The 27,156-nt window shown below is 40.8% G+C and overlaps 1 protein-coding gene across 1 annotated transcript; it reads right to left on the bottom strand.

Annotated features, from left to right (window-relative positions):
• Positions 1 to 2,291: 2,291 nt before the first annotated feature.
• Positions 2,292 to 26,653, bottom strand: tbx18 (T-box transcription factor 18). Its single transcript, XM_059981274.1, has 8 exons — positions 26,431 to 26,653; positions 25,875 to 26,049; positions 25,121 to 25,222; positions 23,450 to 23,621; positions 20,948 to 21,115; positions 19,855 to 19,919; positions 4,731 to 4,825; positions 2,292 to 3,007 (listed from the first exon to the last, which is right to left on the bottom strand). The coding sequence occupies exons 1-8, from the start codon at positions 26,651 to 26,653 to the stop codon at positions 2,292 to 2,294; spliced, it is 1,716 nt and encodes a 571-aa protein (XP_059837257.1).
• Between the last annotated feature and the right edge of the window lie 503 nt (positions 26,654 to 27,156).

Raw genomic sequence — 27,156 nt, 5'->3', positions numbered from 1 at the left:
TTGCAGTATCATTGTTACATATTTACACTTCTAAATAATTTCAAAGTACAGCTTTTTAACAATATTTGACAAAGCTATTCACGATTGATAATTTAGCAGTATGTCCTCACTGCTGAATAACAAAACGAGAAGAAAATTTGGCACTTATGGTACGGTGTAATTCAGAAAAGGAGTGAAAGTAGTCCTTGTGATGCTGGTAATGTTCTCTATGTAATAAGAACATAATCTTAGCCAAATTACCTCTATTATTTTAAAAGACTTTATCATGCAGCTCTTAAACTGGCAAATTTGCTTCAAACACCAGAATCTTGTAAATATATGCATCTATATTTCCCAAAGTAGATTAAGCAAGTTGAAATAATCTTGAATCATATCTTATTTTCTTTATCCTATTGCATATATAACCCCAAGATACTTGAGAATAAAAAAATCATCCCAAATGGGAGATAATTTGCAGATATATTCTTTGTGAATTATTATTTATCGTAGTCATTTCAAGTGCTTTTTTATGACGGGCATTATTATATTTCTAGGGCATTAATTTCCGATAATACAGTCACCATTTACTAAGAGTTAAGTTGAAAATCTTTTATCTTATTTTAGCAGCTTCTTAAAATGGGGGCATGATCAATTTATGAGCACCAGCCTATGTCTCTTATTTAGGATTAGTTTCAACGATATTTTTAAATATTGCTTATGTATTATGTCTGTCACAAAGCTATCCATTGTTGTCTCTTATGTTATTTGCTTTATCCCAGACCAATAAGGGAGAACATCTTGTATATTTTTCATGTAACACTAATTCTATTCAGTACATTTGACATGTGATTCTCAAACATTACCACCTGATGCGAAATGTATTTATTGGCTATCTGGAATTACATTTTATATTTCCAATCAGCATAATTAGGGAAACTAATCTTCCAGGTATTGGAGAAATATAAGATCCCTATGTATAGGCATACAACTAAATAGTATTATATCAAATTGTACTTATATTATCAGAGAGATCTCAGAAACTATTAGCTCCTAAGTTAGCTCTGTGATTATTCCCAAAAGTAAACATAAGGGAAGGCATGGCTGATTGTACAAGTGTTGGAATATTTTATTGTTTTTCCCCCTGAATAAGTCCACTGCTTATTTTACTGCCATAAAATGAAAGTAACTTTGGATATCCCTACATTTTAGTTTGTTTTCTATATTTTGGGGAAATTTTCATATCGGATTACATCTTAATGAATGTAAATCACTTCTTTGTTTCTGCCTTATAAGTTGGCATGTTGGTTGTCATCTTTTATGTTAAGTTGGAAGAGTATCAAACAGGCAGTTTTTAAGTATAATGTAAAAAACAAGAAGAGAAAAGAGAAATCAAGTATTATTTAAACTTGACTCCATGGATATAATAAAGATTAATCCAAGAAGATTGTGGAAACGATCTGTACTCTGTATTGAGTGCCTTGATTTTAAGGGCCAGCTCCAGAGATCAGACCATTCTTTAAAGGGAAGATCAGTATCCTATATGGGGAAGATCATCCATGTAGTATTGCTTGTACACATGTCACTGTACACGTGATCCTATGAAAAGTGCACTTGTGCGGCCATCAGGGTCAGACAGGATCAGCCTTTGCTGTGGTGATACCCAGTATTTTGGCAGTCTATTAATAATCACAGTTTAGACTTATGGAAAAGAAAGGTTACTTGGCGAGAATTGAAAGGAGCCAAAGTACATAAGACTATATGTCACTCGAGGACAACACTCCCAGGACTGCATAGAAGAAAGTTGAAGGCAAAGAAGAAAAGCCACCAGATGGCCAAAGAATGGTGATTGAAAGTTTATGTGAGGTTGAATGTTGAGACCGATTCATTTTGCATCCTAGTGTCTTGATTGACTTCACATTGTAACTGTCCATTCACTATCTGCCACAGTTAGTGAATTCAATTGCCAGTTCACAAGATGGCATCAATATACAAGATACATTGTCAATGACAGTGACTCTTGAAAGCAACTGGCCTTTTTTTCCATTTCATTTGTTCCTTTGTCCTTTGAATCTCTTCTGAGAGCACAGTTGGAGCACCATTGCACCTGACACGCCATATGTACAATGGGAACAAACACTTCAGTAGATGCAAAGTCTAAAGTTGTTCTGATCCCCAGCATAATCGGTAGAAGTTCTACTACTGGCACTGGTCAGAAATGCATTTCATATTGGGGAAAATGTTGATAAATGGAAGGATCTCCATGAACAATTCATTATGTAACACTGCAAGTTTCAGGCAGCAGAGCTATCTTGTCAGACTAAATGTGCTGGAATCTGAGATGGTGAAGCTGTTAAATTCCCTAAAGACCGTGTGTCAAACATGTTTTGCTGGCTGCTGTTAAGAATATGCACCCCATCCACAGTGGGCAAGATCTGTCGATCAGTCATGGTACCACTGGGAGACGAACCCAGAAAACCTCCTTGGGAAGAAATTATTTTCTCAGGGCTGGCGGCCAGTCTAGGAGACGTGGAAAAGTTATATCCATATAAGCCATATGGGCTATGCAGTCTGAAGGTACTGTAGGAACCCTGGTGGGTCTGATTGGCAGTGAAAGCATTATTTGATGGTGAAGGCATGATGTACTGTAGCTGTGGAGATGATATTCCAGAGATTGGCACTGGCAACCCAGGTTGGTGGCAGTTGAATGCTTCTCCTTCATTGCCTGATATTGACATGTTCACACTTGCAGTGTTAGCCACACCAATGTAAGAAGGTGTCCTCTGAGTTGCGAATGTTTCACTGCCCGGGCTGGTCAGGCGGTTGTAGGTTTCGGCAAGACTGCTGCTGTATCTGTTAAAAGCCAGGCCCGTGCGGTTGCAGGTTGTGAAGTCCGCTGGGCTCAGGCTGCAGAGTTGGCCGCCATTTTGTGCCAGATGGAAAGCTGGTGAGGAACAGGAAGAGCCAGGCAGACGATGAGCTGGAGCACCACTTCCTGGGTTCTGGTGGGCAGTTGAAGGTACTCTACCACCTATTAAGAAAAGCATAGTCTCTTTGCAAAGTTTGTTATAGTAAACATCTTTTAAGTACTATTGAATATGTGAAAGCTGACTTAGCATATGAAAATTAAAAGTGACAAACAGTTTTTCAGGTTACATAGTTTCTTAAAATCATTTGTCACTCATGTCTAATTGAATACATGTCCTTCGTAAATTTCTAGCTTTCAAGCCATTTTAGCACAGTGGAATGCTGTCTACAATGTCAACAAGCATTGTAGAGGAGCACAAATGGTCTACAACTGCATGCTCGGTAAATCAGAGATTATTCATTAAACAACTGGCAAAGAGGATCTCTGATCTGCTGCTACAACAGGTGGCGTGGTTGTTGCTGCTGCTCCACCCACCTGCCTCTACTCCTGCCTCCACTCGTAATCATCCCCAACCCTGACCCTTAGTCACCTTCCAAATCTTTCAAGCACCAGATGGTGGTAAGTAGATATCAGGTGAGGACAGTACAAAATCACTCCTTTGACAAAAAGTGAGGAAACTTTAATTGTTCACCACTATGGTCTTATAACCTGGCAAGAATGAGTGTCTTCAACAAAAGACAAAATTTACAAAATTCATGCTCCCCACCACCATCAGATTTCTGAATGGCAATCAACTAATCTATGAACACTACCTCACTATTTTGCTCTCCATTTGCACTACTTATTTCATTTATTTTTTATAATATTCTGTATTTATTTTGTATTGTAATTTATTGTTTGTTTTTCAGTTTTGCATGGTACTGCTGCTGCACATCAACAAATTTCATGACATATCTCAGCAATATTAAACCTGATTCTGATTCAGAATATTGCTTTATTTTGATCCAGAGTGTTAAAAACAGCAGCTTACTGTTTTGCTTATCCTGCTAAATTTACCTCTTATTTCTGTTTTATTTAAAGCTGCAATGCCATTATATAATGCTGTTACAGTTTTTTAAGAAAAACACAGTGTATGGTTGAATCTTGTCCCTCAGCTAGATGCACACATTTTGCATGCCCCTGCAAGTGTAATCCCCAACTAGAATCTAGGAGTTTTATCAAGAACTATATATCATGAATTTTATTCATGCTCCACTTAATATTATACATCTAAAACTCGCAATGTGTAGTCACACCCTTGAATTTGAAATTTGCTGTTTGCACAGCTGCTTTGAAAGGGTAGTTATATCTTGAAGGTACCACCAAATTGTTCCTTTAAACTCTGACTTTGGTATAGGGCAGGTGGAAAAACTGCATTAATCCTTTACAGATTATCTTGCATTGCAAAGTGAAATTAATATGTTAAAGTACCAGAATGACTAAAAAAAATTTTTGTTATTATTAGTTTTTAAGGATTTCTGGTGAAATTAGTGTAAAATAAAGCACCATTTATTGCCAAGCAAGAGAAAATCTGCAGATGTTGGAAATCCGAGTAACACACACAAAATCTTGGAGGAACTAAGCAAGCCAGGCAGCATCTATGGAAAAAAGTAGTCGACGTTTTGGGCAGAAATTCTTTGGCAGGACAGCCATTTGATGTTTCGGCCTGAAACATGGATTGTACTTTTTTCCATGAACGCTGCCTGACCTGCTGAGTTCCTCCAGCATTTTGTGTGTGCTACTGTTTATTGAAATACTTTTTGGCTGCCTATTGCTTTAATAGTGATTAAATTTGCTGATGATTATTAACAGAGAGAACGATTGCAAAAAGAAGCCAAAGTACTACCTTGTTTCTGAATTCCAGGTATATCTTCAAAGCTGAGGGTCCTCAAAGAGGGCCTCCAAAATGCATAGGATTCCACAATCGCCTCTAAACCCATTCTAGGTCAGGAAAATTACATCATGAAATATGTTAAATCATTTATGTACAATGAATTTAAATAAATTTATACATTTGGAGAACTTAATTTATTGGTTACTTAAAACTATTTTAACAGCTGATCATTAATTACAAGATTTCTTCAATAATTGAGGTAGAATCTTGACCCATGTCAATATCTTACATTTTGTTGTATAATTCCATGGGCCGGCATAGTACATCTCAAGTACCAACCCCAGTATTTATTATGTTTTCAAGATATAATTCAATAATCAATAAATTTTTGTGGCAAATTATTTTCAAAATAGCCACACATTAGGAAATAAATCATGTAAGTTTCACATGTAAGAGAATAGGGAGAGACAGTCCTATAATTAGGCCATAAGACATAGGAGCAGAATTAGGCCATCTGGCCCATCGAATCTGCTCCACCATTCAATCATGGCTGATCCTTTTCCCTCCTCCTCAACCCCAGTTCCCAGCCTTCTCCCCATAACCTTTGATGCCATGTCCAATCCAGAACCTATCAATCTCTGCCTTAAGTGCACCCACAGCTGCATGTCACAACAAATTCCACAAATTCACCACCATCTGGATAAAGAAATTTCTCCGCATCTCTGTTTTGAAAGGGCGCCCCTCTATCCTGAGGCTGTGCCCTCGTGTGCTAGATACTCCCATCATGGGAAACATCCTTTCCACATCTATTCTGTCTAGGCCCTTCAACATTCAAAAGGTTTCAATGAGATCCCCCCTCACCTTTCTGAATTCCAGTGAGTACAGACCCAGAGCTATCGAACGTTTCTCATATGTTAACCCTTTCATTCCTGGAATCATCCTTGTGAACCTCCTCTGGACCCTCATCAATGCCACACATCTTTTCTAAGATGAGGGGCCCAAAACTGCTCACAATACTCAAAGTGAAGCCTTACCTGTGCCTTATAAAGTCCCAGCATCACATTCTTGCTCTTGTATTCTAGACCTCTTGAAATGAATGCTAACATGCCCTTTGTCTTCCTCACCACTGACTCAACCTGCATGTTAATCTTTAGGATGTTCTGCACGAGGACTCCCAAGTCCCTCTGCATCTCAGCTTTTGGAATTTTCTCCCCATTTGGAGAAATTATTTCTCCCCATTTATTTCTACTACCGCTGTGTGCATACATCTACTGATGCTTCTGGACTCATCATCAGTGATGTTCCTGGAATCATCGGGTGTTTCGGGTCTTTCAACATCATACACCCTTCTCCAGGTGACCCAGCCGGGGCTGATCAGACCCCAGCTTGTGTCCAGATGGCTAGCTACACATGACTCCATGGCTCCCCTCTCTTGAGCCACAGCCACCTTGAAGCCCTGTCTGCCGCATCAGTGGTACTGCGGATGGCTCTCCTCTTCCTCTCTCCCTCGATACCCAAATTGTTGTAGGCTCTGGCTAAGAAATGGGCTGCAAATCCCCTACAAGCAACTTCCACTGGGAGACACCTCGCTCTCCACCCAGCCTGCTGGCACCAAAGTATATGACCATCCATTTTCCAACATTGTACTTCATTTGCTACTTTCTTGCCCATTCTCCTAATCTGTCTAATTCCGTCTGCATCCTACTTGTCTCCACAACACTACCTGCCCCTACACCAATCTTTGTATTGCTATGAATGTACCACAGCTCTGAGGGGTCAAAGGGTGCGGGGTAGCCCCCTCCTTTGTGAGAATCGCAAGATCACTGTTGGGTTGGGTCAGGGGGCCCAGGAAATGAGAGAGAGACGTGCGGAATGTCTCGTTTCCCCGGCGATGTAAAGCTACGGGACATGGCCATTGTCTCCGGAAGGCGAATTTGTGGATTGGCGACTATGCTACGTGAACGCTCTCAGGCAAAATGGGCTGGTTGAGGGAGAGATTGCATCACCCCCAACCTGATTGACATCTACGACCCTGCGAGTCAGGATAAAAGAGGGTCTGTAGGAACAGCCCCTCAGACGCAACAGAAGAAACATTAAGTGACCACGTAACAGCAGGAAGTCATCTGAAAGAGGCCACGTGCATTCAGTTCCGTTGCTGGAACTGATGGCTGGAACCACGGAAAATGGCTTTTAGCTAACGATGGGGAAACCACTCCCCTGCCTAAAAGGATTGGCATCATAAAAGACCTGGGCAAGTTTAAACCGCCTCTCTCTTAAACCCAAAATGCTGCAGCTTGAACGAACTAACAGTGACTGTTATATTTCCATTGGACAATACATTAACCCCTGGACAACGATAGAGCTATTTCTTATTGGTTTTTATTATACCCGCACTTTTAGATTTACTATTGACGACGTATATTATCTGTATGTTTGCATTAATCTTATTTTTGTGCCCCTTTATCAATAAATACTTTTAAAAATAGTGGCATAAGACTTCAACTGACCTCTCTATCTTTGCTGGTAAGTGACCCAGTTACGGGGTTTCGTAACAAAATTGGGGTTCTCGTCTCGGGATTTGACACCAAATTGGGATGCCAGTGAATCGGGCTTGTAAGTCCAAAACTTGGATCTGGTTACGCGAGTAGCCAGACAGGAAACCAGCAAAGATGGACGTGGGTGAATTTATAGAAAACCCGACTCTGAAGGCGCTAGAGGCGGCCACCAAATCAGACTTGATAAATTTGGCGAAGGGGTTAAACCTCGCAGAGGTGAGGTTGTCAATGAAAAAGTGGGAGGTGCGAAGGGCAATAACTCAATATTATATTGGGAAGAATGTGTTTGCGGCTGCGGTATTGGAGAAAATCCCTGAATAGGCACCCGCAAGTGGGACAACTCAGGTAGAATTGGAGAAATTAAAGTTGGAACATGCAATTAAGTTAAAGCAGCTGGAGGCAGCCGAGAGAGAGAGGGAGCATGCGCTCCAGCTAAAGGAGTTAGAGGTGAAACTGGAGCAGGAAAGAGCTGAGAAAAAAAAGAGAGCATGAACTTCAGTTAAAACAGCTGGAAGCAACTGAGAAAGAGAAAGAAAGAGCTGAGAAGGAGAGGGAGGCAGAGAAACAGAGGAAGCATGACTTGGAGATGGAGAATTTACGGCAGGAGCCACAAGTTCCGGGGTCAGACCGAGAGGAGTGGTTCAATGTTACTCGAGAGTTGAGGTTAGTACCTCCGTTTGAGGAGACGGATGTTGATAGTTATTTCTTGCTTTTTGAAAAGGTGGCAGTGAATCAGACAAGAGAGCCCTGGGTAGACAGAGTACGAGAAGGGTCTGAGACTTGTCTGTCACACGGAACCATGTCTGTGAGGGAGGGAGACACACCAGTACCAGTACGGATCTGGAGAGACACGGGGGCTGAGCTGTCGTTGATCAGCAGTAAGGTACTAGAGTTTGGTCGCAAGAGGAGAATGGTAGCTGTGAAAGGAATAAGTAAAGGGACAGAAATGGTGCCCTTACATAAGGTCATTATGGATTGTGAGCTGGTGTCGGGACCAGTTGAAATGGGGGTGCGATCAGAATTCCCGAAAACTGACGCGGATGTCCTTCTCGGTAACGATTTAGCAGGTGGTAAGGTTTGGGCAGCAATGACGATGACAAGCCAGCCGGTGAGTGTTGCGGCCCCACCCCTAGATTCCAAGACCTATCCCGCATGCGCGGTCACTCCCAGCATGTCGAGAGAGGCAGCTGAGAACGAGAGCAGTTTAAATCTGGCCAGTTTCGATTTGGCCAAGATGTTTCTACCGACCCTGTACCACGAGGATATAGAGGGTGGTAAAACGAAGAGTAGTAAAGTGAAAAGGGGTAAGGGAGAGGAGGTAGATCTGCCCTTAGCGAGGAGAAAGGTCCTAGAGGCAGAAAATAAAGATGAGGAACCGATAGAGCGGTTAAGAGGTTCGGAGTTAGACAGGGATGATCTGTCTGGTTTGGTAAAACTATTTGAAGAAGTTTAAAATTCTAAAGGTGTTCCCGATAATGAAATGAGGGCAGTCCTAGATGAAAAGGGTGCCCTTGCCTTGAAGAAGTCTGCTGGGTTGGCAGATGAGGTTGTTTCAGCCCGCGGGGTTGAGTTTACTCCGGAAGGGAATTGCCCAGAAAGTAACTGGGAGAATCGGGGGAACTTAGAATTTGAAAAGGGTACGGGTATTGAAAGCTGGGAAGAGGCCAATGTCCCATTTGAGCGTGCCCAAGATGGGGATGCACGTGGTACTGAACCTAGTACTGGAGCTCAGAAAAAGTCTGAGGTATTTGATTCAGTGGAACGAGACGGCCGTCCTGGTGGGTCAGATTGACTTGGTTCAGTGAAGAAAGGGTTAACCTTGGTAATAGTGAGAGGTGAGAGTTCCCAGGTGTTTGTGCTCAAAGGTGTGTTAAAAGTTAATGCGGAGCTCAAAAATGAGGAGATAAATATTATTGAAGGAAACGAGAAATCTGTAGTTCCCAAATCAAATGAAGAAGTTTTAAACCCTGCAGATCGCTTACAGATTAAGCCGGGAGGTGACGGGGGCCCCCCACGCTATTGTTATTCCAGAGTGTGGTGTGAAAAGGCAGAATTTGAAATGCTGCTTGAGCAAAGAGCTCGAACTGAAAACACATAGCCTGAAGGGTCCTGACGAGAGGGCTAGCCACCTGTGTAAAATTAAAGAGTTGGGTGGAAATTCAGAAGATGGTCTAAGTTTGGGACACGGTGTTGATAAAATAAACCCTATGAAAGAGGCGGGCGGGAGTTTACCTCGCCCAATTACCCAAGTTCCCCACATGGGAACTCACCGGAAAAGAGGCGACGGTTAATGGGGGCACCATTTTTAAATAGCAAAAGCCGGTTGTATGGGATTTCGACAAAGCATGTGAATAATAAAGACAACCCCATGGAAGCCTGCCTGTTAAGTTTGAAACGACTGAAAGATTAGTATTTACATAAACTTTTGTAGATGCACGTAAGCTAAGATCACAACTCCTTAGTTTTGTTGCTGAGGGGAGGAAATAAAAATAGGTGCTTATTAAATTGAAGTCTGATGCTACAAGACTTTAGTAAGGTACAAGACGTTAAGATATTAAAGGAAGTGACACTGTAATCATTAACTGTTTAGATGTTGAATTGAATGGACAACTGTATTACTCTGTAAAAAAACCACTTTTGTATTGTGTTAGATTCTAAAATCCTGTAAGACTCTGTACTACTTTGTTTTCACCGTTAGTGAAAACGCTTTGAAGAAAGGGGGTGTTATGAATGTACCACAGCCACCTCCTTTGTGAGAACCACAAGATCACTGTTGGGTTGGGTCAGGGGGCCCAGGAAATGAGAGAGAGACATGCAGAATGTCTAGTTTCCCTGGCGATGTAAAGCTACGGGACATGGCCATTGTCTCTGGAAGGTGAATTTGTGGATTGGCGACTATGCTACGTGAACGCCCTCAGGCAAAGTGGGCTGGTTGAGGGAGAGATTGCATCACCCCCAACCTGATTGACATCTATGACCCTGCAAGTCAGGATAGAAGAGGGTCTGTAGGAACAGCCCCTCAGATGCACCAGAAGAAACGTTAAGTGACCACGTAACAGCAGGAAGTCATCTGAAGGAGGCCACGTGCGTTCAGTTCCGTTGCTGGAACTGATGGCTGGAACCACGGAAAATGGCTTTTAGCTAACGATGGGGAAACCACTCCCCTGCCTAAAAGGATTGGCATCATAAAAGACCTGGGCAAGTTTAAACCGCCTCTCTCTTAAACCCAAAATGCTGCAGCTTGAACGAACTAACAGTGACTGTTATATTTCCATCGGACAATACATTAACCCCTGGACAACGATAGAGCTATTTCTTATTGGTTTTTATTATACCCGCACTTTTAGATTTACTATTGACGACGTATACTATCTGTATGTTTGCATTAATCTTATTTTGTGCCCCTTTATCAATACATACTTTTAAAAATAGTACCATCATTCTTCAACAGACCTCTCTATCTTTGTTGGTAAGTGACCCAGTTACGGGGTTTCATAACAGTATCATCTGCAAACTTGGCAACAAAGCCATCTATTCCATCATCTAAATCATTTATATACAGCATAAAAAGAAGTGGTCTCAACATCGACCGCTGCTGAACACCACTAGTCACTGGCAGAAAACCAGAAAAGGATCCTTTTATTCCCACTTGCTGCCTTTTACCAATCAGCCAATGCTCTAATCATGTTAGTAACTTTCCTGTAATACCATGGGCTCTTAACTTAGTAAGCAGCCTCATGTGTGACATCTTGTCAAAGGCCTTCTGAAAGTCCAAATACACAAGATCCACTGCATCCCCTTTATCTATCCTACTTGTAATCTCCCCAAAGAATTCCAACAGGTTTTTCAGGCAGGATTTTCCCTGAAAGAAGCCATGCTGACTTTGTACTATCTTGTCGTGTGTCACCAAGTACTCCATCACCTCATCCTTAACAATTGACTCTAACATCTTCTCAACCACTGAGGTCAGGCTAACTGGTCTATAATTTCCTTTCTGCTTCCTTACTCCTTTCTTAAAGACTGTCCAATGATTTTCGAAAGATCATTTCTAATGCCACCACAATCTCTAACACTACCTCTTTCAGAACCCTAGGGTGCGGTTCATCTGGTCCGGGTGACTTACGTACCTTTAGGTCTTTCAACTTTTTGAGCAACTTCTCTCCTGTAATAGTAACTGCACCCATTTCTCTCCCTTCACACACTACAACATCAGGCATACTACTAGTCTCTTCCACAGAGAAGACTGATGCAAAATACTCAGTTAGTAAATCTGCCATCTCCTTGTCCCCTGTTATGGTTTCTCCTGCCTCATTTTCTAGCGGTCCTATATCCATTCTCATTTCTCTTTTATTTTTAACATACTTGAAAAAACTTCTACTATTCACTTTGATATTTTTTGCTAGCTTGCTTTCATATTTTATCTTTTCTCTTCTGATTTTTTTTTAGTTGATCTCTGTAGTTTTTTTTTAAATCTTCTCTATCCTTTATCTTCTCATTAATTTTTGCTTTGTTGTATGCCCTTTTTTTTACTTTTACAATAGCTTTGACTTCCCTTTTCAGCATTGGTTATACTATTTTCCCATTTGAGTATTTCTTCATTTTTAGAATACATATGTTCTGCACCTTCCTCATTTTTCCCAGAAACACACGCCATTGCTGCTCTGCTGACATCCCAGCCAGCAGCTCCTTCCATTTACTTTGGCCAACTCCTCTCTCATACCACTGTAATTTCCCTTACTCCACTGAAATACTGCTACATCAGACTTTACTTTCTCCCTCTCAAATTTCAAGTTGAACTCAATACTATTATGATCACTGGTTCCTAAGGGTTCTTTAACCTCAAGCTCCAAAATCACCCTCGGTTCATTACAAAACACGCAACCCAGTATAGCTGATCCCCTAACAGGCTCAACGCAAACTGCTCTAAAAAGCCATCTCTAATAATTAAGCAATGAAGCTTAGCTTGATTTGTTATTACAGATCATCATCATTATTATCATCTGCTGTGTTGTATGATGTGGGTGATCATGGTCAATGACCATGATTATTCTTGGGGAGTTTTTCAGCAGAAGTGGTTTGCGTTTCCTTTCTTCTGGGCATCGCCTTTAAAAGACAAGTGATCCCAGCCATTATCAATACTCTGCAAAGATTGTCTGCCTGGCGTCAGTGGTCACATAACCAGGACTTGTGATATGCACCAGCTGCTCAAAGGACCACCCACCACCTGCTCACATGACTTCATATGAACCCTGATCGGGGGACTAAGTGGGTGCTACACCTTGACCAAAAGCAACCTGCAGGCTATTGGAATGACGAAGTGTTTTATACCTCCCTTGGTAGAGATGTACCTTCAACCTACCACCACAAATAAATAAGGACGTATTCTCTCCCAGTCTCAGAGGAACATTCACAAGGCAATTTAAGAGATAGTCATTTTAAAATCAGTACAAAGTAAGAATGGTACAAATAACAGCTAGATTTATGTTTATACATACAGTATTATTTCCTGATTTGTTAATCTTTTTGAACAATATATTAATTGTTTAAAATTTATTTTTATCTTTGCCTCTTGGCTCATGGCCTTTGGGACAGTTAATGTAAAATTATAACATCATTCAATTCTTAAAAAGTTCTTAATATTTAAGCCAGTCCCAACATATTACTATTTCACCAAGATTAGCTTTGCATGAAGTCATTCAGGGAAATAATTGCATTCTTCCTCCTAATGTGTGAATGTAATCCAGCTTTTAAGGCACTATGTCTGTTTATCTAAATAACAGTGGAACAAAACCTCTGGTATTTTTCTTCCCAAAACTGAAATGAGAATAAATCACTTTTAATTTTTTCCATTTCATGCTGGTAATTTTATATCCATCAGGAGCCCATGTTGCAATATCACACAAATGGTTTAAACATCATATTTAGCACCATTCACATGCAAACTTTTCAGACACTACACCGATTTTAAAAGCAACATCCAAATTGTTTTTGCCGCAACATAGTCTGGTAGGCAAAACTGATGCAATATTGTTAGATGAAAAAATAGCTCCAGTAAAGTCAGCTGGAGAATATAACTATAACCAATGAGATTTTCATTGACAACAGAAATATAAATTAGCATTAGCCAGTTATAGTTTAATATAAGCCTGCCATCGTTTATACAGCCACAGTACAAATTCAGCTTTTCTTTTATGATACCTGTGTTAAAGTCATTAAGTTACAAAGAGAGAAACAGACCCTTCAGCTGTTCATAACAATGAAGTATCCATCTATACCAGGGGTGGCCAATCTTTTACATTCCATCGTCAATTTTTTTCACGCATGAGTTCAGATGCGCCATACTACTCTAGTACCCCCATTCAATTCTTATAAAAATATGTTAATATAGACATATTTAGCATTTTTACATGATATATTGATTTAATATAAAAACAAGGTAAACATTACTTACCTTAATGAGACTTTTAACAAATATATTTTGTCTTCTTTTGATTTCTTCCTTTCTCTTAATCACATATTCTTTCCATACCTCAAACCCAAGCACTAGCTTCAGTTTTCCTTTTATTTCAGTCTGATGTTGTGTTTTATAGTGTCTATTAAGATTATGTTTTCTATTATGTCAGAAAATGTTTTCACGAACAATGTACAATGGTTTTCCTGATGGACCCGCTATAAATAAGAACTAATTTTCCCACTGTTTATTGAATTCACGCTTACTATCACTTTCTGCTTTTCTTTTGCTCATTTTCTTTAGCACTGTAATGGGTAACTGAATGTTAAAACATGGCTTAATTTTTGAAAAAGTATAAAACTGCAAATGTTCATAAAGGACGAACAAAGCACAACTCTGTAGCGCACGAGTGTCAATTGTAAACTGACTGGCAAAAACCTGTGACACACCGCTGGTGCAGACGCCTGGCGCCTCAGGATCAAACAAGTACCAAACATGTATTGAACAGTTATGGAACGACTGCAGAACAAAAGTCCTTCTTTCCTAGTTTGACTCACTGAAATTTTTTTTTAATTGAGAACAGATTAATGTGAAAGAAGATAACATTTGCCAAAAGATGTGCATGAAATAATAAAATCTCTAACAATAATTGCTAAGTTTTAGATTTATTCTCAGTAAAACCCATTTCTAGCTCTAAGCTACTTGAATTCCTGTTACAGGTTTTTTTCTACAAATCGGTTTTTGGTTAATACTTTTTGCATGAGCAGGCTAACTTTTTTATTATTATCACTGGAGTGCAATGCGCCGCTTCTAATCATCCAATGCGCCACTTTTGGCGCATGTGCCATAGGTTGGCCATCGCTGATCTATACTTATCCCATTTGCCAGCATATGGCCTACTATACTTCAGTGATTCAAATGCTCATCCAGATGCTTCACAAATGTTGTGAGAATACCTGTCTCCAGCAGCTTCTCAGTCAGTGTATTCCAGACAGCAAATACCCTGAGTGAAAAAACATTCAATCCCTTACCCCTCAACTTAAACTTATGCCTTCTTGCCTTATGCACATTTTATAAAGCGAAAAGTTTCTATCTATTCTGTTTAATCCTCTCATAATTTTGTACATCTCTCTCAATAACCCATTCAGCCTCCTCTACTCCAAGGTAAACAACCCTAATCTTATCCGGTCTCTCCTTATAACTGTAACATCCATCTTCTACTTCCTCTTCATTGTAATCAAGTCCTTCCAAAGTGTGCAACCAATATTGGTCTCCTAGGATATTCATGTGCATTTGTATTTCTGCATTTGGCTGTTAAAGTAGTTGCAAGCTGCTTTTCTATTATGATGGAAAATAAAATTAATTTGATTTAAACAGATGAACACAGGCACAGATTTGGCTACTAGTAAATGCAGTGGAATGACTCATCATTTTAATGAGCAACCAGCAAGCAACATGCAGTGAGGAAAAGTGATGAACATTGTTATTCATCATATTATTCCTCAATAAATTCAATCCACTAGAGCTATGAAACATAGATCACAATTTTTATGGTTTCACCATTTAAAACCAAATAATCAAATCACTTTAGAAAATTTAGAATATTTATTAAAAATGTAAGAGCAGCTTATCAATGGTTAATGATTGCCTGTTAATCTCTTTTATTCAATTATGTGCCAAATCTCTGTGCTTCAGGCCTTAGGAATTCCACATTCAGTTTGTCAAATACGACTGCCATACTGCACATTATTTCAAACCCTACAAACTAACGTTGGCCAGCCTCTACTGGCTGACCACAAACATGATCAATTATAACCTGGTAAATGAATGGAGTGATAAACCACATTTTCCAAGGAAAATGTGGATAGTACTTAGCTGAAGTTCTTCAATGTTAGCAACCAATACTTACCAGATTCTCCCTTGCCTTTGGTGCAAAGATTTCAGTTTGCACTTCCAGCAAGCTAGTGGGCATAAAATCGTGAAACTTAAACATGGTCAAGTCTAACAAATGAGGTTGGTAGTAGGCTGCCCTGATCCCAACAAACCAAACTCCTAATTCTAACAAACTTCTACAGATACACTGTTAAAAGTATCCTGATTGATTGTACCATGGTCTGCCATGGTAATTTAAGTGGACTCTGTGCAACATACAGTAGCATAGACACATCCCCCTTCCCCCCCCCCCCCCACCATTGGTAGTATCTACAGGAAATACTGCCTCAAGAAGCCAGCATACATCATCAAATATCCCCACCAGGGGTGTAGTGCTAGCCGGAGCACACCTGGCAGATCTTTAAGAAAAAAGCCGAACTAAACAAGCTAATTAATTAGGTGTCGCCCATGGTGATTTGAATATCTCAGAAACTGCTGATCTCCTGGGATTTTTACGCACAGCAGACTCTGGAGTTTACAAAGAATGTTGCCAAAAACAAAAATACATCCAGCGAGTTGCTGTTCTGTGAGCAAAAACATCTTGTTAAATCCACTCGCTAGATTTTTGTTTGTTTTTGGCACCATTGTTTGAAAATTCCAGAGTCCGTTGTGTGTAAAAATCCCAGAAGATTAGCAGTTTCTGAGATACACAAACCACCCTGGGCGGCACCTAATTAATTAGCTTGTTTAGTTTGTTTTTTTTCTTAAAAATGTGTCGGATGTGCTCCAGCTAGCACTGCACCCCTGATCCCCACCATCAGGCCATACCAACTTCTTGCAGCTAGCATTGCGCCTAACAATCCATATGACCACGTTCAAGAACAGTTATTTTGATCATTTTGCACTAAAACGGACTTCATTATTTTGCGATCTTTCTTGTAAAAATTGTGCATAATTTCTGTTTAGTTTATCTTTTTCTTGTGAGTGCTGTGTATATGATGCAATGTGCCAATGTATGCAGCTGCATTTAGAATTTCTTTAGACTGGTACACACATGTATCAGTGCATATGACAATAAACTTGATTTTGACTTTGACCAGACCAGCAGTCTCTAGCTTCAAAGGATAAACCTACTGCTGAGCTGCATGAGGAGATGATATTCAGCTAGAGCTATTTTCTGTTCTATTGGTAGTCTAGACCTACTTTCTCCTTGAGAGAAGACAAGTCTTCCAAATAGCCAAAGGAAGAGAAAATCAGTGAAGGGCTACATCAGAGAGGTGATTTTGGATCATTTGGGTAGGTGACTCAAATAGGGAAGTGTGAGCCATCAGCTGGTGATAAATACCTATGCAAGTATCCAAATGTGCTAAGTAACTGTATTTGATTTGTAATTGAGCAATGACAGTAGAATTTTGAAGATGAGATTTGCTATATATAAACAAAATAAAGACATTTCCTCAGTTTTGAAATTTTGAGATGATGAAGGACTGGCTGCTCATTTAAGCAAGAGCTGATCAATAGAAGGAGTGATACTATAAGAGATAGAGATAGGTGCTATTTTTTTATGATACTGTTAGTAAAAAATATAATAGAACCCTCATATGATATGTGAAGCCTGAAACAATGGCCAATACAGGAGACGAGTTCAGTGTAAAATGTCTAAAGCTAATGCTAATTTTGGATTTTTCTGGAACTGGCCAAAGGAATTTATAGCTGATATTAGGGCTGAATGTGAGAATATGGATTTATATTGCAGAGACAACATAGGCTTGAACTGAAATGGCAGAGCAATAATGTCAGGACAAATCTGTGTTTGAACCTCAGGTAAGCACAAATTACATTCATGACTGTAATGAGAGATTGCATATAAAAAATCCAGGTTTACTGACAATATAAAGCCAGATGCAGGAAGGACAGAAAGATGCTGTAAAGGAATACAGGCAAGTTAGTTAACTGGATGGGAAATAACATGACAGGTAAAATACAAGGTGGAGGAAAGATAGATTTGATAAGAAAAGGAGAAACACAAGATAACATTTAAATGGTTTCAAGATTGCAATTCAGTGGGATCTTGATGAAGTACTTGATCTAAAAAAGTCCAAATTCAGCAATAGCAAGGGATGAAGAAAACAGGTGACTTGTTAATGTTTATTATAAAAGAATTCAAATACAAAAATTCTTTCTTCACAGGTATGTGATGTGAGTTGGTAGAAATGTGTGAATGTTGATATCTTTATTGGTGAAAATCTATAGTTGTATTATAAGGATTGTTCACTGGACTGATTCTGGAGATGATATATCTTATTTGTATTTGAGGAGAGATTGATTAGAAAAGGTCTTATGATCTTGGAGATCTCCCAAGGTGATAGTGTAGACCTAAGCAGCCTATGAATAGAACTGATCTTGTTCCAGATGGAGAGGGGAGCTACAAGAAAATATTTATGAACTTGGGAAATAGCAAGGGAAAATGGTGGGGCATTGTTATCATAAATAAGAAAAAAAAGGGGGGAGCAAAAGACAGAATAAGAACAGGCACGACTTGGGGTTAATACACACAAAAACACATTGGGGCTGCAGTCACTAGACTGCAGAAGCAGGGAATGAATAGTACTCTGTTCTCTTCAGGGTGTGTGAGGGTAGTAAATGGTTTAGCAGAAAATGATGAGGAAATCAGCAGAGGATGCTAGCTACATTTACATGGAAGGAGCCCTGTTACCTTCCTGCAAGTGTTGATCTGGCCATTTCCAGGGAGCAGATTACAACTGGGAGGATGCTGAGATAAGGAAAAGTCTTTAACTTAATTCTAACTGTGACAATACCATGCTCCACCCTCCACTGACTTTCCTCCCCTCCAATATTTGTCGTCAAACTGTGGAATGGATGGAGATGAGTGTTTTAAAGCCAGCATATACCTGAACATAAGCACCAGCCATCGGGCTGGTAATCCAGAGTAACACATACAAAATGCTGGAGGTACTCGACTTGTCGGGCAGCATCTCAGGAGAGAAATAAGTAGTCAACATTTCAGGCCTGGATTCTTCACCAGGACAGAACGTGTTAACTTTGTTTCTAAGTCCAAGACATTGTCTGACCTGCTGAATATTTCAAGCATTTTCTATTTTTTGTCGAAATGTTTTACTGAAAATTAATTTTCTTTTCAGTTATCATTTCCATTGCACGGGTTGAAGAACAAAACGGGGGGGGGGGGGCAGATTGACAACAGACTCAATGTAATTTTTACTGAGCGTTTTACCAGCTTGTTCTGATGAAAGGTCTCAGCCGAAATGGCGACTATTCATTCATTTCCATAGATGCTGCCAGACCTGCTGAGTTCCTCCTGCATTTTGCGTGTTTCGCCGCAGAAGGAACAACACCTGCAGTCCACGCTAATTTTGCGGGGATCGTAGATTGCGGAAACATTCCCAAATACTCTGCCACCAGTATAGCATTTTCCCAGCAACGGGTCTCAGCGCTTTCCAGACTGAGCGCCGCGGCGCGAACAAGACTCTGCTACTGCCCGCAAAACCTGGAGCCAGCGGTTTGGACACGCTTACATCCCAGTGGGCCAGGTATACGGAGGCAACTGTCACCGTCTCCTCTCTATATCTGGCAAAGGAATTAAATCAAAGCGTAATTGGCCCAAGTTGAACGAGACGAGGACCGTGAAAGGACCAAGAAGTCGGGCGAGTTGTTTGCTCGCCAATACACCCTGCCTTTATAGGGGGGGGGGGGGGGGGTTACAGACGTTTCGCAAGAAGCTACAATAAAAAGTTTATTGGGCGGACCTCGGCTTCACTTTCCCCAGGAATAAGAGCTTTTGCGTCCTAGTTAGTGTCGAGATAAAAGTCGCCTCCTGGAGAGATGTTGCTAAGGCGATAATTTACACAAGATGTCTTGAGCTTTTCCTACTTTATCACTTGCAGCGCTTGGGCTATCAAATAGTCGAGTTTGTTTAGCAGATAAAACCATCTTTTCCTGTACTTTTTAAGAGACCAAAGCCTGGTAAAGAAAATTAAACTTTAAACACAGGAATCCGACTGTAAGGGAACTGCTGCGTCGATCTCAGCATCTTTTTCTTTGCTCTGGGGAAAGGGCTTGCGGTGCCAGTTCTAATTATTTCGATGTATGGAACGCGTGGGAAGTGTGAGGTCGGTTTGAAATTTTACTGTAGCACTCAAGGTTTTAATATCGCGTGCGCGTTTTACACTGCTGGCAGACAGATTTCACATAACTCCTTCAGTAGAATGAAACGATTTACCTGTTGCGCCCGGAATCACGGAAACCCTTTGCAAACGGATTGCGGTCGATCTTCAGCCTGGTGATCTGACATAGAATGGGAATTGGCATTAGGGTCATCATTGTTAAAGAGTCGGTTTAAGTTTGCACATTGCTCCGTAACGCAGTTCTTTATAAATGAAAACGAATCACATTATTTCCATGTATTTTGCAGCAGACGGAACATTGACGGCCTCGATTTTTCTATTTCTTTCACACACTCTAAGGTAACCCCACTCTCTCTCTCTCTCTCTCTCTCTCTCTCTCTCTCTCTCTCTCTCACATCATACACACACACACACACACACACACACACACACACACACACACACACACACACACACACACACACTTTACCAGAACTGACCAAAGCACTGTAGAGTGGAAATGCCGAAATGTTGACTAACACACTCAAAATGTTGGAACAACTAAGCAGGTCCGACAGCTGAGGGGAGGGCCCGAATCGTCGACTCTTCATTCCTCTCCATAGATGCTGCCTGACCAGAAGATTTCCTCCAACATTTTACGTGTGTGCCTCTTGATTTCCAGCATCTGCAGAATTCCTTGTGTTTTCAAAGCGAAAATTGTTTTTCCACAGATGCCACCAGACCTGCTGAGTTTTTACCCGGCTTTGTCTGTTAATGTTCAGTTAATAAGTCTAGTGGGACGAGCGTTTTCTGAAAAGTTATCCAATTAACTGACGTCAGCTAAACTTACACCAGTAACACCGTATACAGATTACTTCAGACAGAAGTTTAAGTCATTCTAGTATACTTGACCCATTAAAATGGGAAATTTTTAAAATCAGAACAGCAGTTTTGCTTTGTTAATCATTGGACACAACTACCTAAAATATAACACCTTCTCAACGATATTTTTAAAATGAGGGAAACTGTGTGTAGCGGACCCATTGGACTCCGGTTACACACCATTCTGTAAAGACGTGGTCAGAGGAAATTGAACAGAAATTCTAAATCAAAACTCCAAATCAGCGAAGATGGATCCGAGCGTACCGGAGAACATTACTCGGTGCGCACGGTGCCAGGGTAAGGGTGGATTTTCCGATCGCTTCTCACCTGCTGGTTCTGGTAGGCGGTCACGGTGGTGAAGACGGTCTCTGAGAAAGAGAAGTGCTTCACCCCGTCTCCTCTTGGGATGGGTTTGACGGGGGACAGCTCCTCTCCACACTCCTTCCGAATGATGTGCACCCGGGGCTGGTACTTGTGCATCGAATGCAAAATGATCTGTTTCAACAACAAGAAAACGAAATGGTTAATTTAGGACGGAATCAGGCAGTATCCTTAGCGCTTCATTGTTCGTGACCCATTGGGCAAATATCCAGAGCAGGACTAATTACCTGTCTCCACATTGTAAAGTTGAGGAAAATTGATCATTTCAGATGCAATGGTTTCGTTCAGCGTTCCACCCAAACCAAATTTTCTCCTATATGTCCCTGTGAAATAAACTTTTTTCCCCAAAGTACTCCTCTATTCGTTCTTGCTGAACTTTGATTTTACCGCATGCTTTCAGTAGCATCGGTAATCTGACAGATGCCAATAGTTAGTGGTAAATACAGAATTGGATACCCTGTTGTTATGAAACGATGTGTTCAGTCAGACATTCGCGGGTAATATCCCTTAAGTACTACAGTACAGCTCGACACCCAACTTTTCCCTCTGCGATGTTACAAGTTCACCAACTTAACCTCCCCGAGAATTATATTTCAATGTAAAGCTTTGATTTAATTTTCAAACAAATATCAGCACACTAATATGATAACCGTTTTGTTAACTTTACACACAGAATCTCAAATCGAACACGAGATGGGAACCGATCAGCCAAAAAAATTTAAGTCTTTAGTTCTCATATTCAACTGCCGGTTACCCAGAGCGACTTTGTTTTATTTCCGAACATCGCCCAGCCGCCTTCAACAAAATTGCCGTAAATCAAGTGAAAATATTCATCAATCGCACTTCGTAGGTGAAGCAAAGGGCTTCTCATATACAGAGAATGCGACGAGAGGAATACTGATCAAGGAACAGCGCTTTCAAACTGTAAAGTTTGCACTACTGTGTAATAAACGGAAAGCGTTTTGAAGGATTCTTCAGTGTAAAGTTGTCCTCGACAGAGAACCTGGTTTTGAAAGCTCTCCCACTCCACCATGGCAATTGTAGCAATCAAAACATAATGATTAAAAATCATATGAATATTGATGAGATTAAGTTTAAAAATTCGGAAGACGTGAGCTTGATTTTTGAATGTGAGTTTACTTTATTGTTAGACGTGTAAATTGAAAGATTTGCAATTGCGAATAAAAAAAGTTTATTTGGGAAGAAAACCTACCGCCTTTATCCAATCTGGCCTACGTGTGGTTGGTTCTTAACTCTTCGCTGAACTGGCCTATTAAACCACGCAACTGATTCAGACTGCTACAAAGGATTAGGTCTGCAGCTGTTCGAAAAGGTCCCCCACAATCTTCCCAGAATAACCACGGATTAGTAGCAAATCCCGTCCTCGCAATCGATGCCCGCATTCTCGGAATAAAACGTATTTTTTTTATTATTTTAGCTGCATTGGTTAGAATAGCAGCCCGCTTTCAGTAATACAATGTCTTCAACGTTAGATTCCGGGTTACCCATTTACCTCCCTCCCCGCGTTTCTTCACCTCACTGCTGTGACGCCCTGCCAGCCTCGACTATTCAAACAACCCCATAGCGTCCTGGGATCCCCGTTTATTCGGATCAGTTCGAATCCGAATCAGGTTTATTATCATTGACTGCTACTGTCGTGAACTATGCCGTCTGCGCTGTTGTACAGTGCCAAGACATGCAAATTACTATAAATGACAGGATAGTGCAAAAACAAGCGAATAGCAAAATAATGTTCATGATTTCATGGAAGGCTTTGTAAAATGGAACCAACTTGCTAAAATTGGAAATACAAATCATAAAATATGGTTCCGGTAAAGATGGTTTTCAGAAGTCAGAGCAGAATATATTTAGAATTGTTCATGTTATATCGCATATTTCTCTGCTGAGTTAGGTTTTTCATTTCGCAAGATAACGTTAAATTTTCAAACATTAAATGATTCACATATCCATATTTTGCAGAATATTCCGTAATGTAAATTTATCGTATGAATGTTAAAAATAATACGCAAACTTCTTTCTTATCTCGATTCTAGTCTGTTACCGGAGTTTGTGCCACATTTGCTTGTAGATTAAATAGTCGATTCTAAATAATTATTTGTCCTTTTAAAAATGATTGGATGTCTATTTAATGAGCCTGGCCTTGCTTAAATAAACACATTACCTAATCTGAATCCATCTCATAAAGTTCGAGGTAATTTTAAATAAACTCTGCCAAGAGGAGGCGTCAGAAACAGGGCAGCAACCGATTTTTTTTTGCCGGTTTAAAGTGCAAGGAATCATTTGCTCGCAATCGATTACAGAATTACTAGGTCGATTTGTATTTTTTAAGATAAGCAGTTATCTCCGGTGGCTTCGAATTACGCGAAAACAAATCTGTTCTGCAGTACATACAAGAGGAAGCGGAGTGGACGGAGAGTGAACACTCACGTGTCCCTGGTCATCCAGCTCGTTGTTGGTCAGTTTGAGCTTATCGAAGCTGATGACCTGACGCATCCAGGTGTCTCCCGAGGCCGGAGAGTCGGGGTGGATGTAGACCCGAGGTGGGACTGGAGAATCAGCATTTCCTGCCACCATCCACTTAGAGCTGTGGTACACATATCTGCATCGGGGGAAGATACCAGAGCAAGAGTCAGAGCCGTACAGAATAGAAACGGGTCTTTCAAAGGTTCACTTATTACCAAAGTGCACAACCCTGAAATTCGTCTCCTCCAGATAGCCACGAAACCAAGAAAGAAAAAGAACGGCAGCAGGATCATCAATCCCAAAATCCCCGCACAAAGAATCGAACGAAAGTAGAACAAGCACGTCGACCCTAAATCCCCCACCCCCACACAAAAAAATAAAACGAGAAAGATCGGGCGAAAAACCCAGAATACGAAAAAAATCTTTAAGACTGAAAAGATGTCGATAGTTTAAGCCCACATCCAAAATGGCCTACTGCTTCCAAACTCATTGATAAAATACCAATTAAACATCATCAAACACCTTCCTTATTGTTCCTCTTTTCGAGCTTGCAATTTATCATTTTCAAAACTATCAAGGAATCTTTGTCAAAATCACGAAGCCTGGTTAAAAGCAATCTCGATATACAGCCTTTCCAGTTTACCTGAAAAAATATACATATCTAATCATCACTCGAGGTTCCATACCACATTGTCGCAATTTATTAATATAAGGCTACACTGAATTAAACTTCATGGTCAATATCCGGGCGGAAATTTTAAGTAGAAAATAAATCATTCATTCTGCTATTGCTGCAACCGAAGAATGAACTTAAGATTAATTACTGGATAATGTGAACTGTAGCCGACATGCACAATTCTGCGTGGAGTTAGAGAAGGAAGTCTAGAGATACCCACTAATGTGTATGAATCGGGGTGATCTTATAATAAAGATTTCGAGTAGACGACCACCACTGCTGCTCGGCGTTCACAGTCCGAGATGGTTAGAAGCGAGGATGATGCACAGCGGCTGCAAGATGTTCATCACTCCCGGAAGGAAGTACCAAGAGAGATGCATCCTAACGCGAGAGGACTGGTATTGTTGCAGGCAGTTTCTTGGTGTCTATTTCTTATTTTTGATTGAGTTCTTTGAATGGTCGTGGTCGTCACAGTGCGACCAGGGTCGAGAAGCCAAACCAGCCGGCTATTTGGGATTTTTGGCAAAGCTTCTATGCGCACAACTTATATTTTCCGATTTATGCCCAGTAGCATACGAAGCTGGCAGTCTCAGGTATATCCAGAGCCCCTCAGTGCAACTACCTACATCCGTCCAATCGCGTCTTCTAACCGCAACACAAAAACAACATACTTAAAACTTTGATATTCCTTGAATGTCTTTTTAAAATTTGGCTGTTTCATTTGGCAGCAGACTATAAGGGCGCGAATTCCAACTGTTAGCGCCCATCGCAACCTCTCTCCCTCTTTCTTCTCTCTCTCTCTCTCTCACACACACACACACACACACACACACACACACACACACACACACACACACACACACACACACACACACACACACACACACACACACACACACACACACACACACACACACGCACACACACACACACTCCACTCTGAATTTTAAGCTGGTTACCTGTAACGCTTGTTATCCACTGGAATGATGTCCATGGCGATATAATACTGTTGATGGGGATCCAGGCCAGTGATCTTAACCCGCATAGCTGGGAACATTCGTCTGGAATCGATTAAAAAAGAATAAACATAACAACGTTAAGGCGGGAAATGATCAAAAATATCACAGTTAGCTATTGCTAATAGTGTAGACCACGCTAAATCGGACATAAAACCCTGAGCCGCACAAATAGTAAGTCAGCAAATGACAGCAGAACCAACACCCGCCATTCCAAAAAGGGAAGAAGACAATTTAACTGCAGAGAACGGATCCCAAACGCAGCTTTTAAAAATAATGATTCTCACTCAGCCTGCGCGGGAATTAAGTAACTCAACCGAGCTTCGTGAACAGACTAACAACAAAAAAGGGTTCCTAACATATGGATTTTTCCGATACTAAGTTACGATTTTCCTTTTGCAATACGCAAGGAAGCTCTTTTAAAACGTTTACAAGCGGGCACATGTGGGTTTAATCACGATGTGCGTTCCTCGATACAGAATAAATAGCATAAACTTCAGTGCAATATCAAGCAAAGTGAGGTCCATTAAATATTTTAAAACAATTACGAGACCGAAAGAGAAAGAGTTAACACTGGGAGTTCACAAAGCATTCTCTATAATGAAGGGACCAACATTCTAGGTCTAACTGTCAACTAACCACCAACAAAAAGTGCACCTTGACTGTTGGGTGTTTCGCGAACCGCTGTCAGACTGACCTTCCCGCCTTGGTGATGATCATCTCCGTGCCGATGTCGTGAAATCTTTTCCACAGGTCAGCACCTTGTAGTTCGGCGTGAATATCCTCGTGAGCGGTGCCGCACTTGGGCGGCATATAGGCCTTAGTGACTATTGGAGGGGAAGGACACTCCAGTGTATCGTCCCCGTTCAGAACTAAAGCATAAAGGGTCAAACATGAAACACACGATAGGACTGAAATTATACTTAATGCAAACAAAAATTATATAGTATAAGTTAATTATATGGGCATTGTAAACGCATATATATTTCAATTGTATTTATAGTCTAGCAAGGACTATATTGCAAATGATTTAGTTGATTTATTAGCAACTAACGAGTGGCTAACATTACACTTTCTATAATCTGAAACCGATGGCTGTTAAGGTAAAAAAAACAGATTTTCTTTGATGAAATCTTAACAAAATTCGAGTGCCAAAGTAGCAATTCGGCGTGTAACCGGGTGACTTCCTTTAATTGCACCGTCGAGAGCGAATCACGGGCAAATTGGAAGCTATTTAATGTGCGAAAACTCACCCGATCTTTCGCTGTAGTCTGTGCCACAGTTTCTCTCGTCGTCTGAGTTCCTGTCCTTCCCCGACGCATTCACAGGCTGGCTTGTTATTACATCTTTTATCTCAACACCATTCATGCAGCAATCGTCCAATTTCCTCTTCTTCTCCGCTCCGATCAGCGCTTCCACTGAAAAAGCGTGAGCTTTCAAACTCATTGTAGACGGCGACCTCCTTTTCTCAGCCATTCCACGTCGGGCTCTGCTCTGTATGTGTGCAGGAGACAGATTTTTTTATAAGTTTCTTTTCCCCAAACTCCCAGACGGAATCCAGTGTGAAGATTATTACTGAAAAAAATATATAAGGGCTTTGAGAGTGACGGAGAGAGAGGGAGAGAGGGAGAGGGGAGGGGGGGAGAGAGAGAGAGAGAGAGAGAGAAAGAAAGAAACGGGGGTTCCGTCTTGTCCAATGGGCCAAATGGAGTGACATGGACTGGGCACGCCGCGGGTGGACTCTGAGCGCAATTAGGGCTGGTAATTGAATTTTGTTGCCTTGATCTGTCAGCACTTACAAGCAGGAGAGCGGTGGACATACTTCACCCGTCCAGCTACACGCGTGTCAGTTACAGACGGCAGGAGGCGGTAACCTGTCAATCACGCCGCTAGCGCCCTATCAGCTGGCGGCGATTGTCCTCCTGGACCAATGTGAGTGCACATATAATTATCATTTTCTACTTTTGTCCTAATATGGG

This window comes from Hypanus sabinus, chromosome 10 (genome assembly GCF_030144855.1).
Source record: "Hypanus sabinus isolate sHypSab1 chromosome 10, sHypSab1.hap1, whole genome shotgun sequence".
Classification (NCBI taxonomy): Eukaryota; Metazoa; Chordata; class Chondrichthyes; order Myliobatiformes; family Dasyatidae; genus Hypanus; species Hypanus sabinus.
Note: the sequence above shows the minus strand (reverse complement) of the source record. Positions and strands in the feature narration are given on the sequence as shown.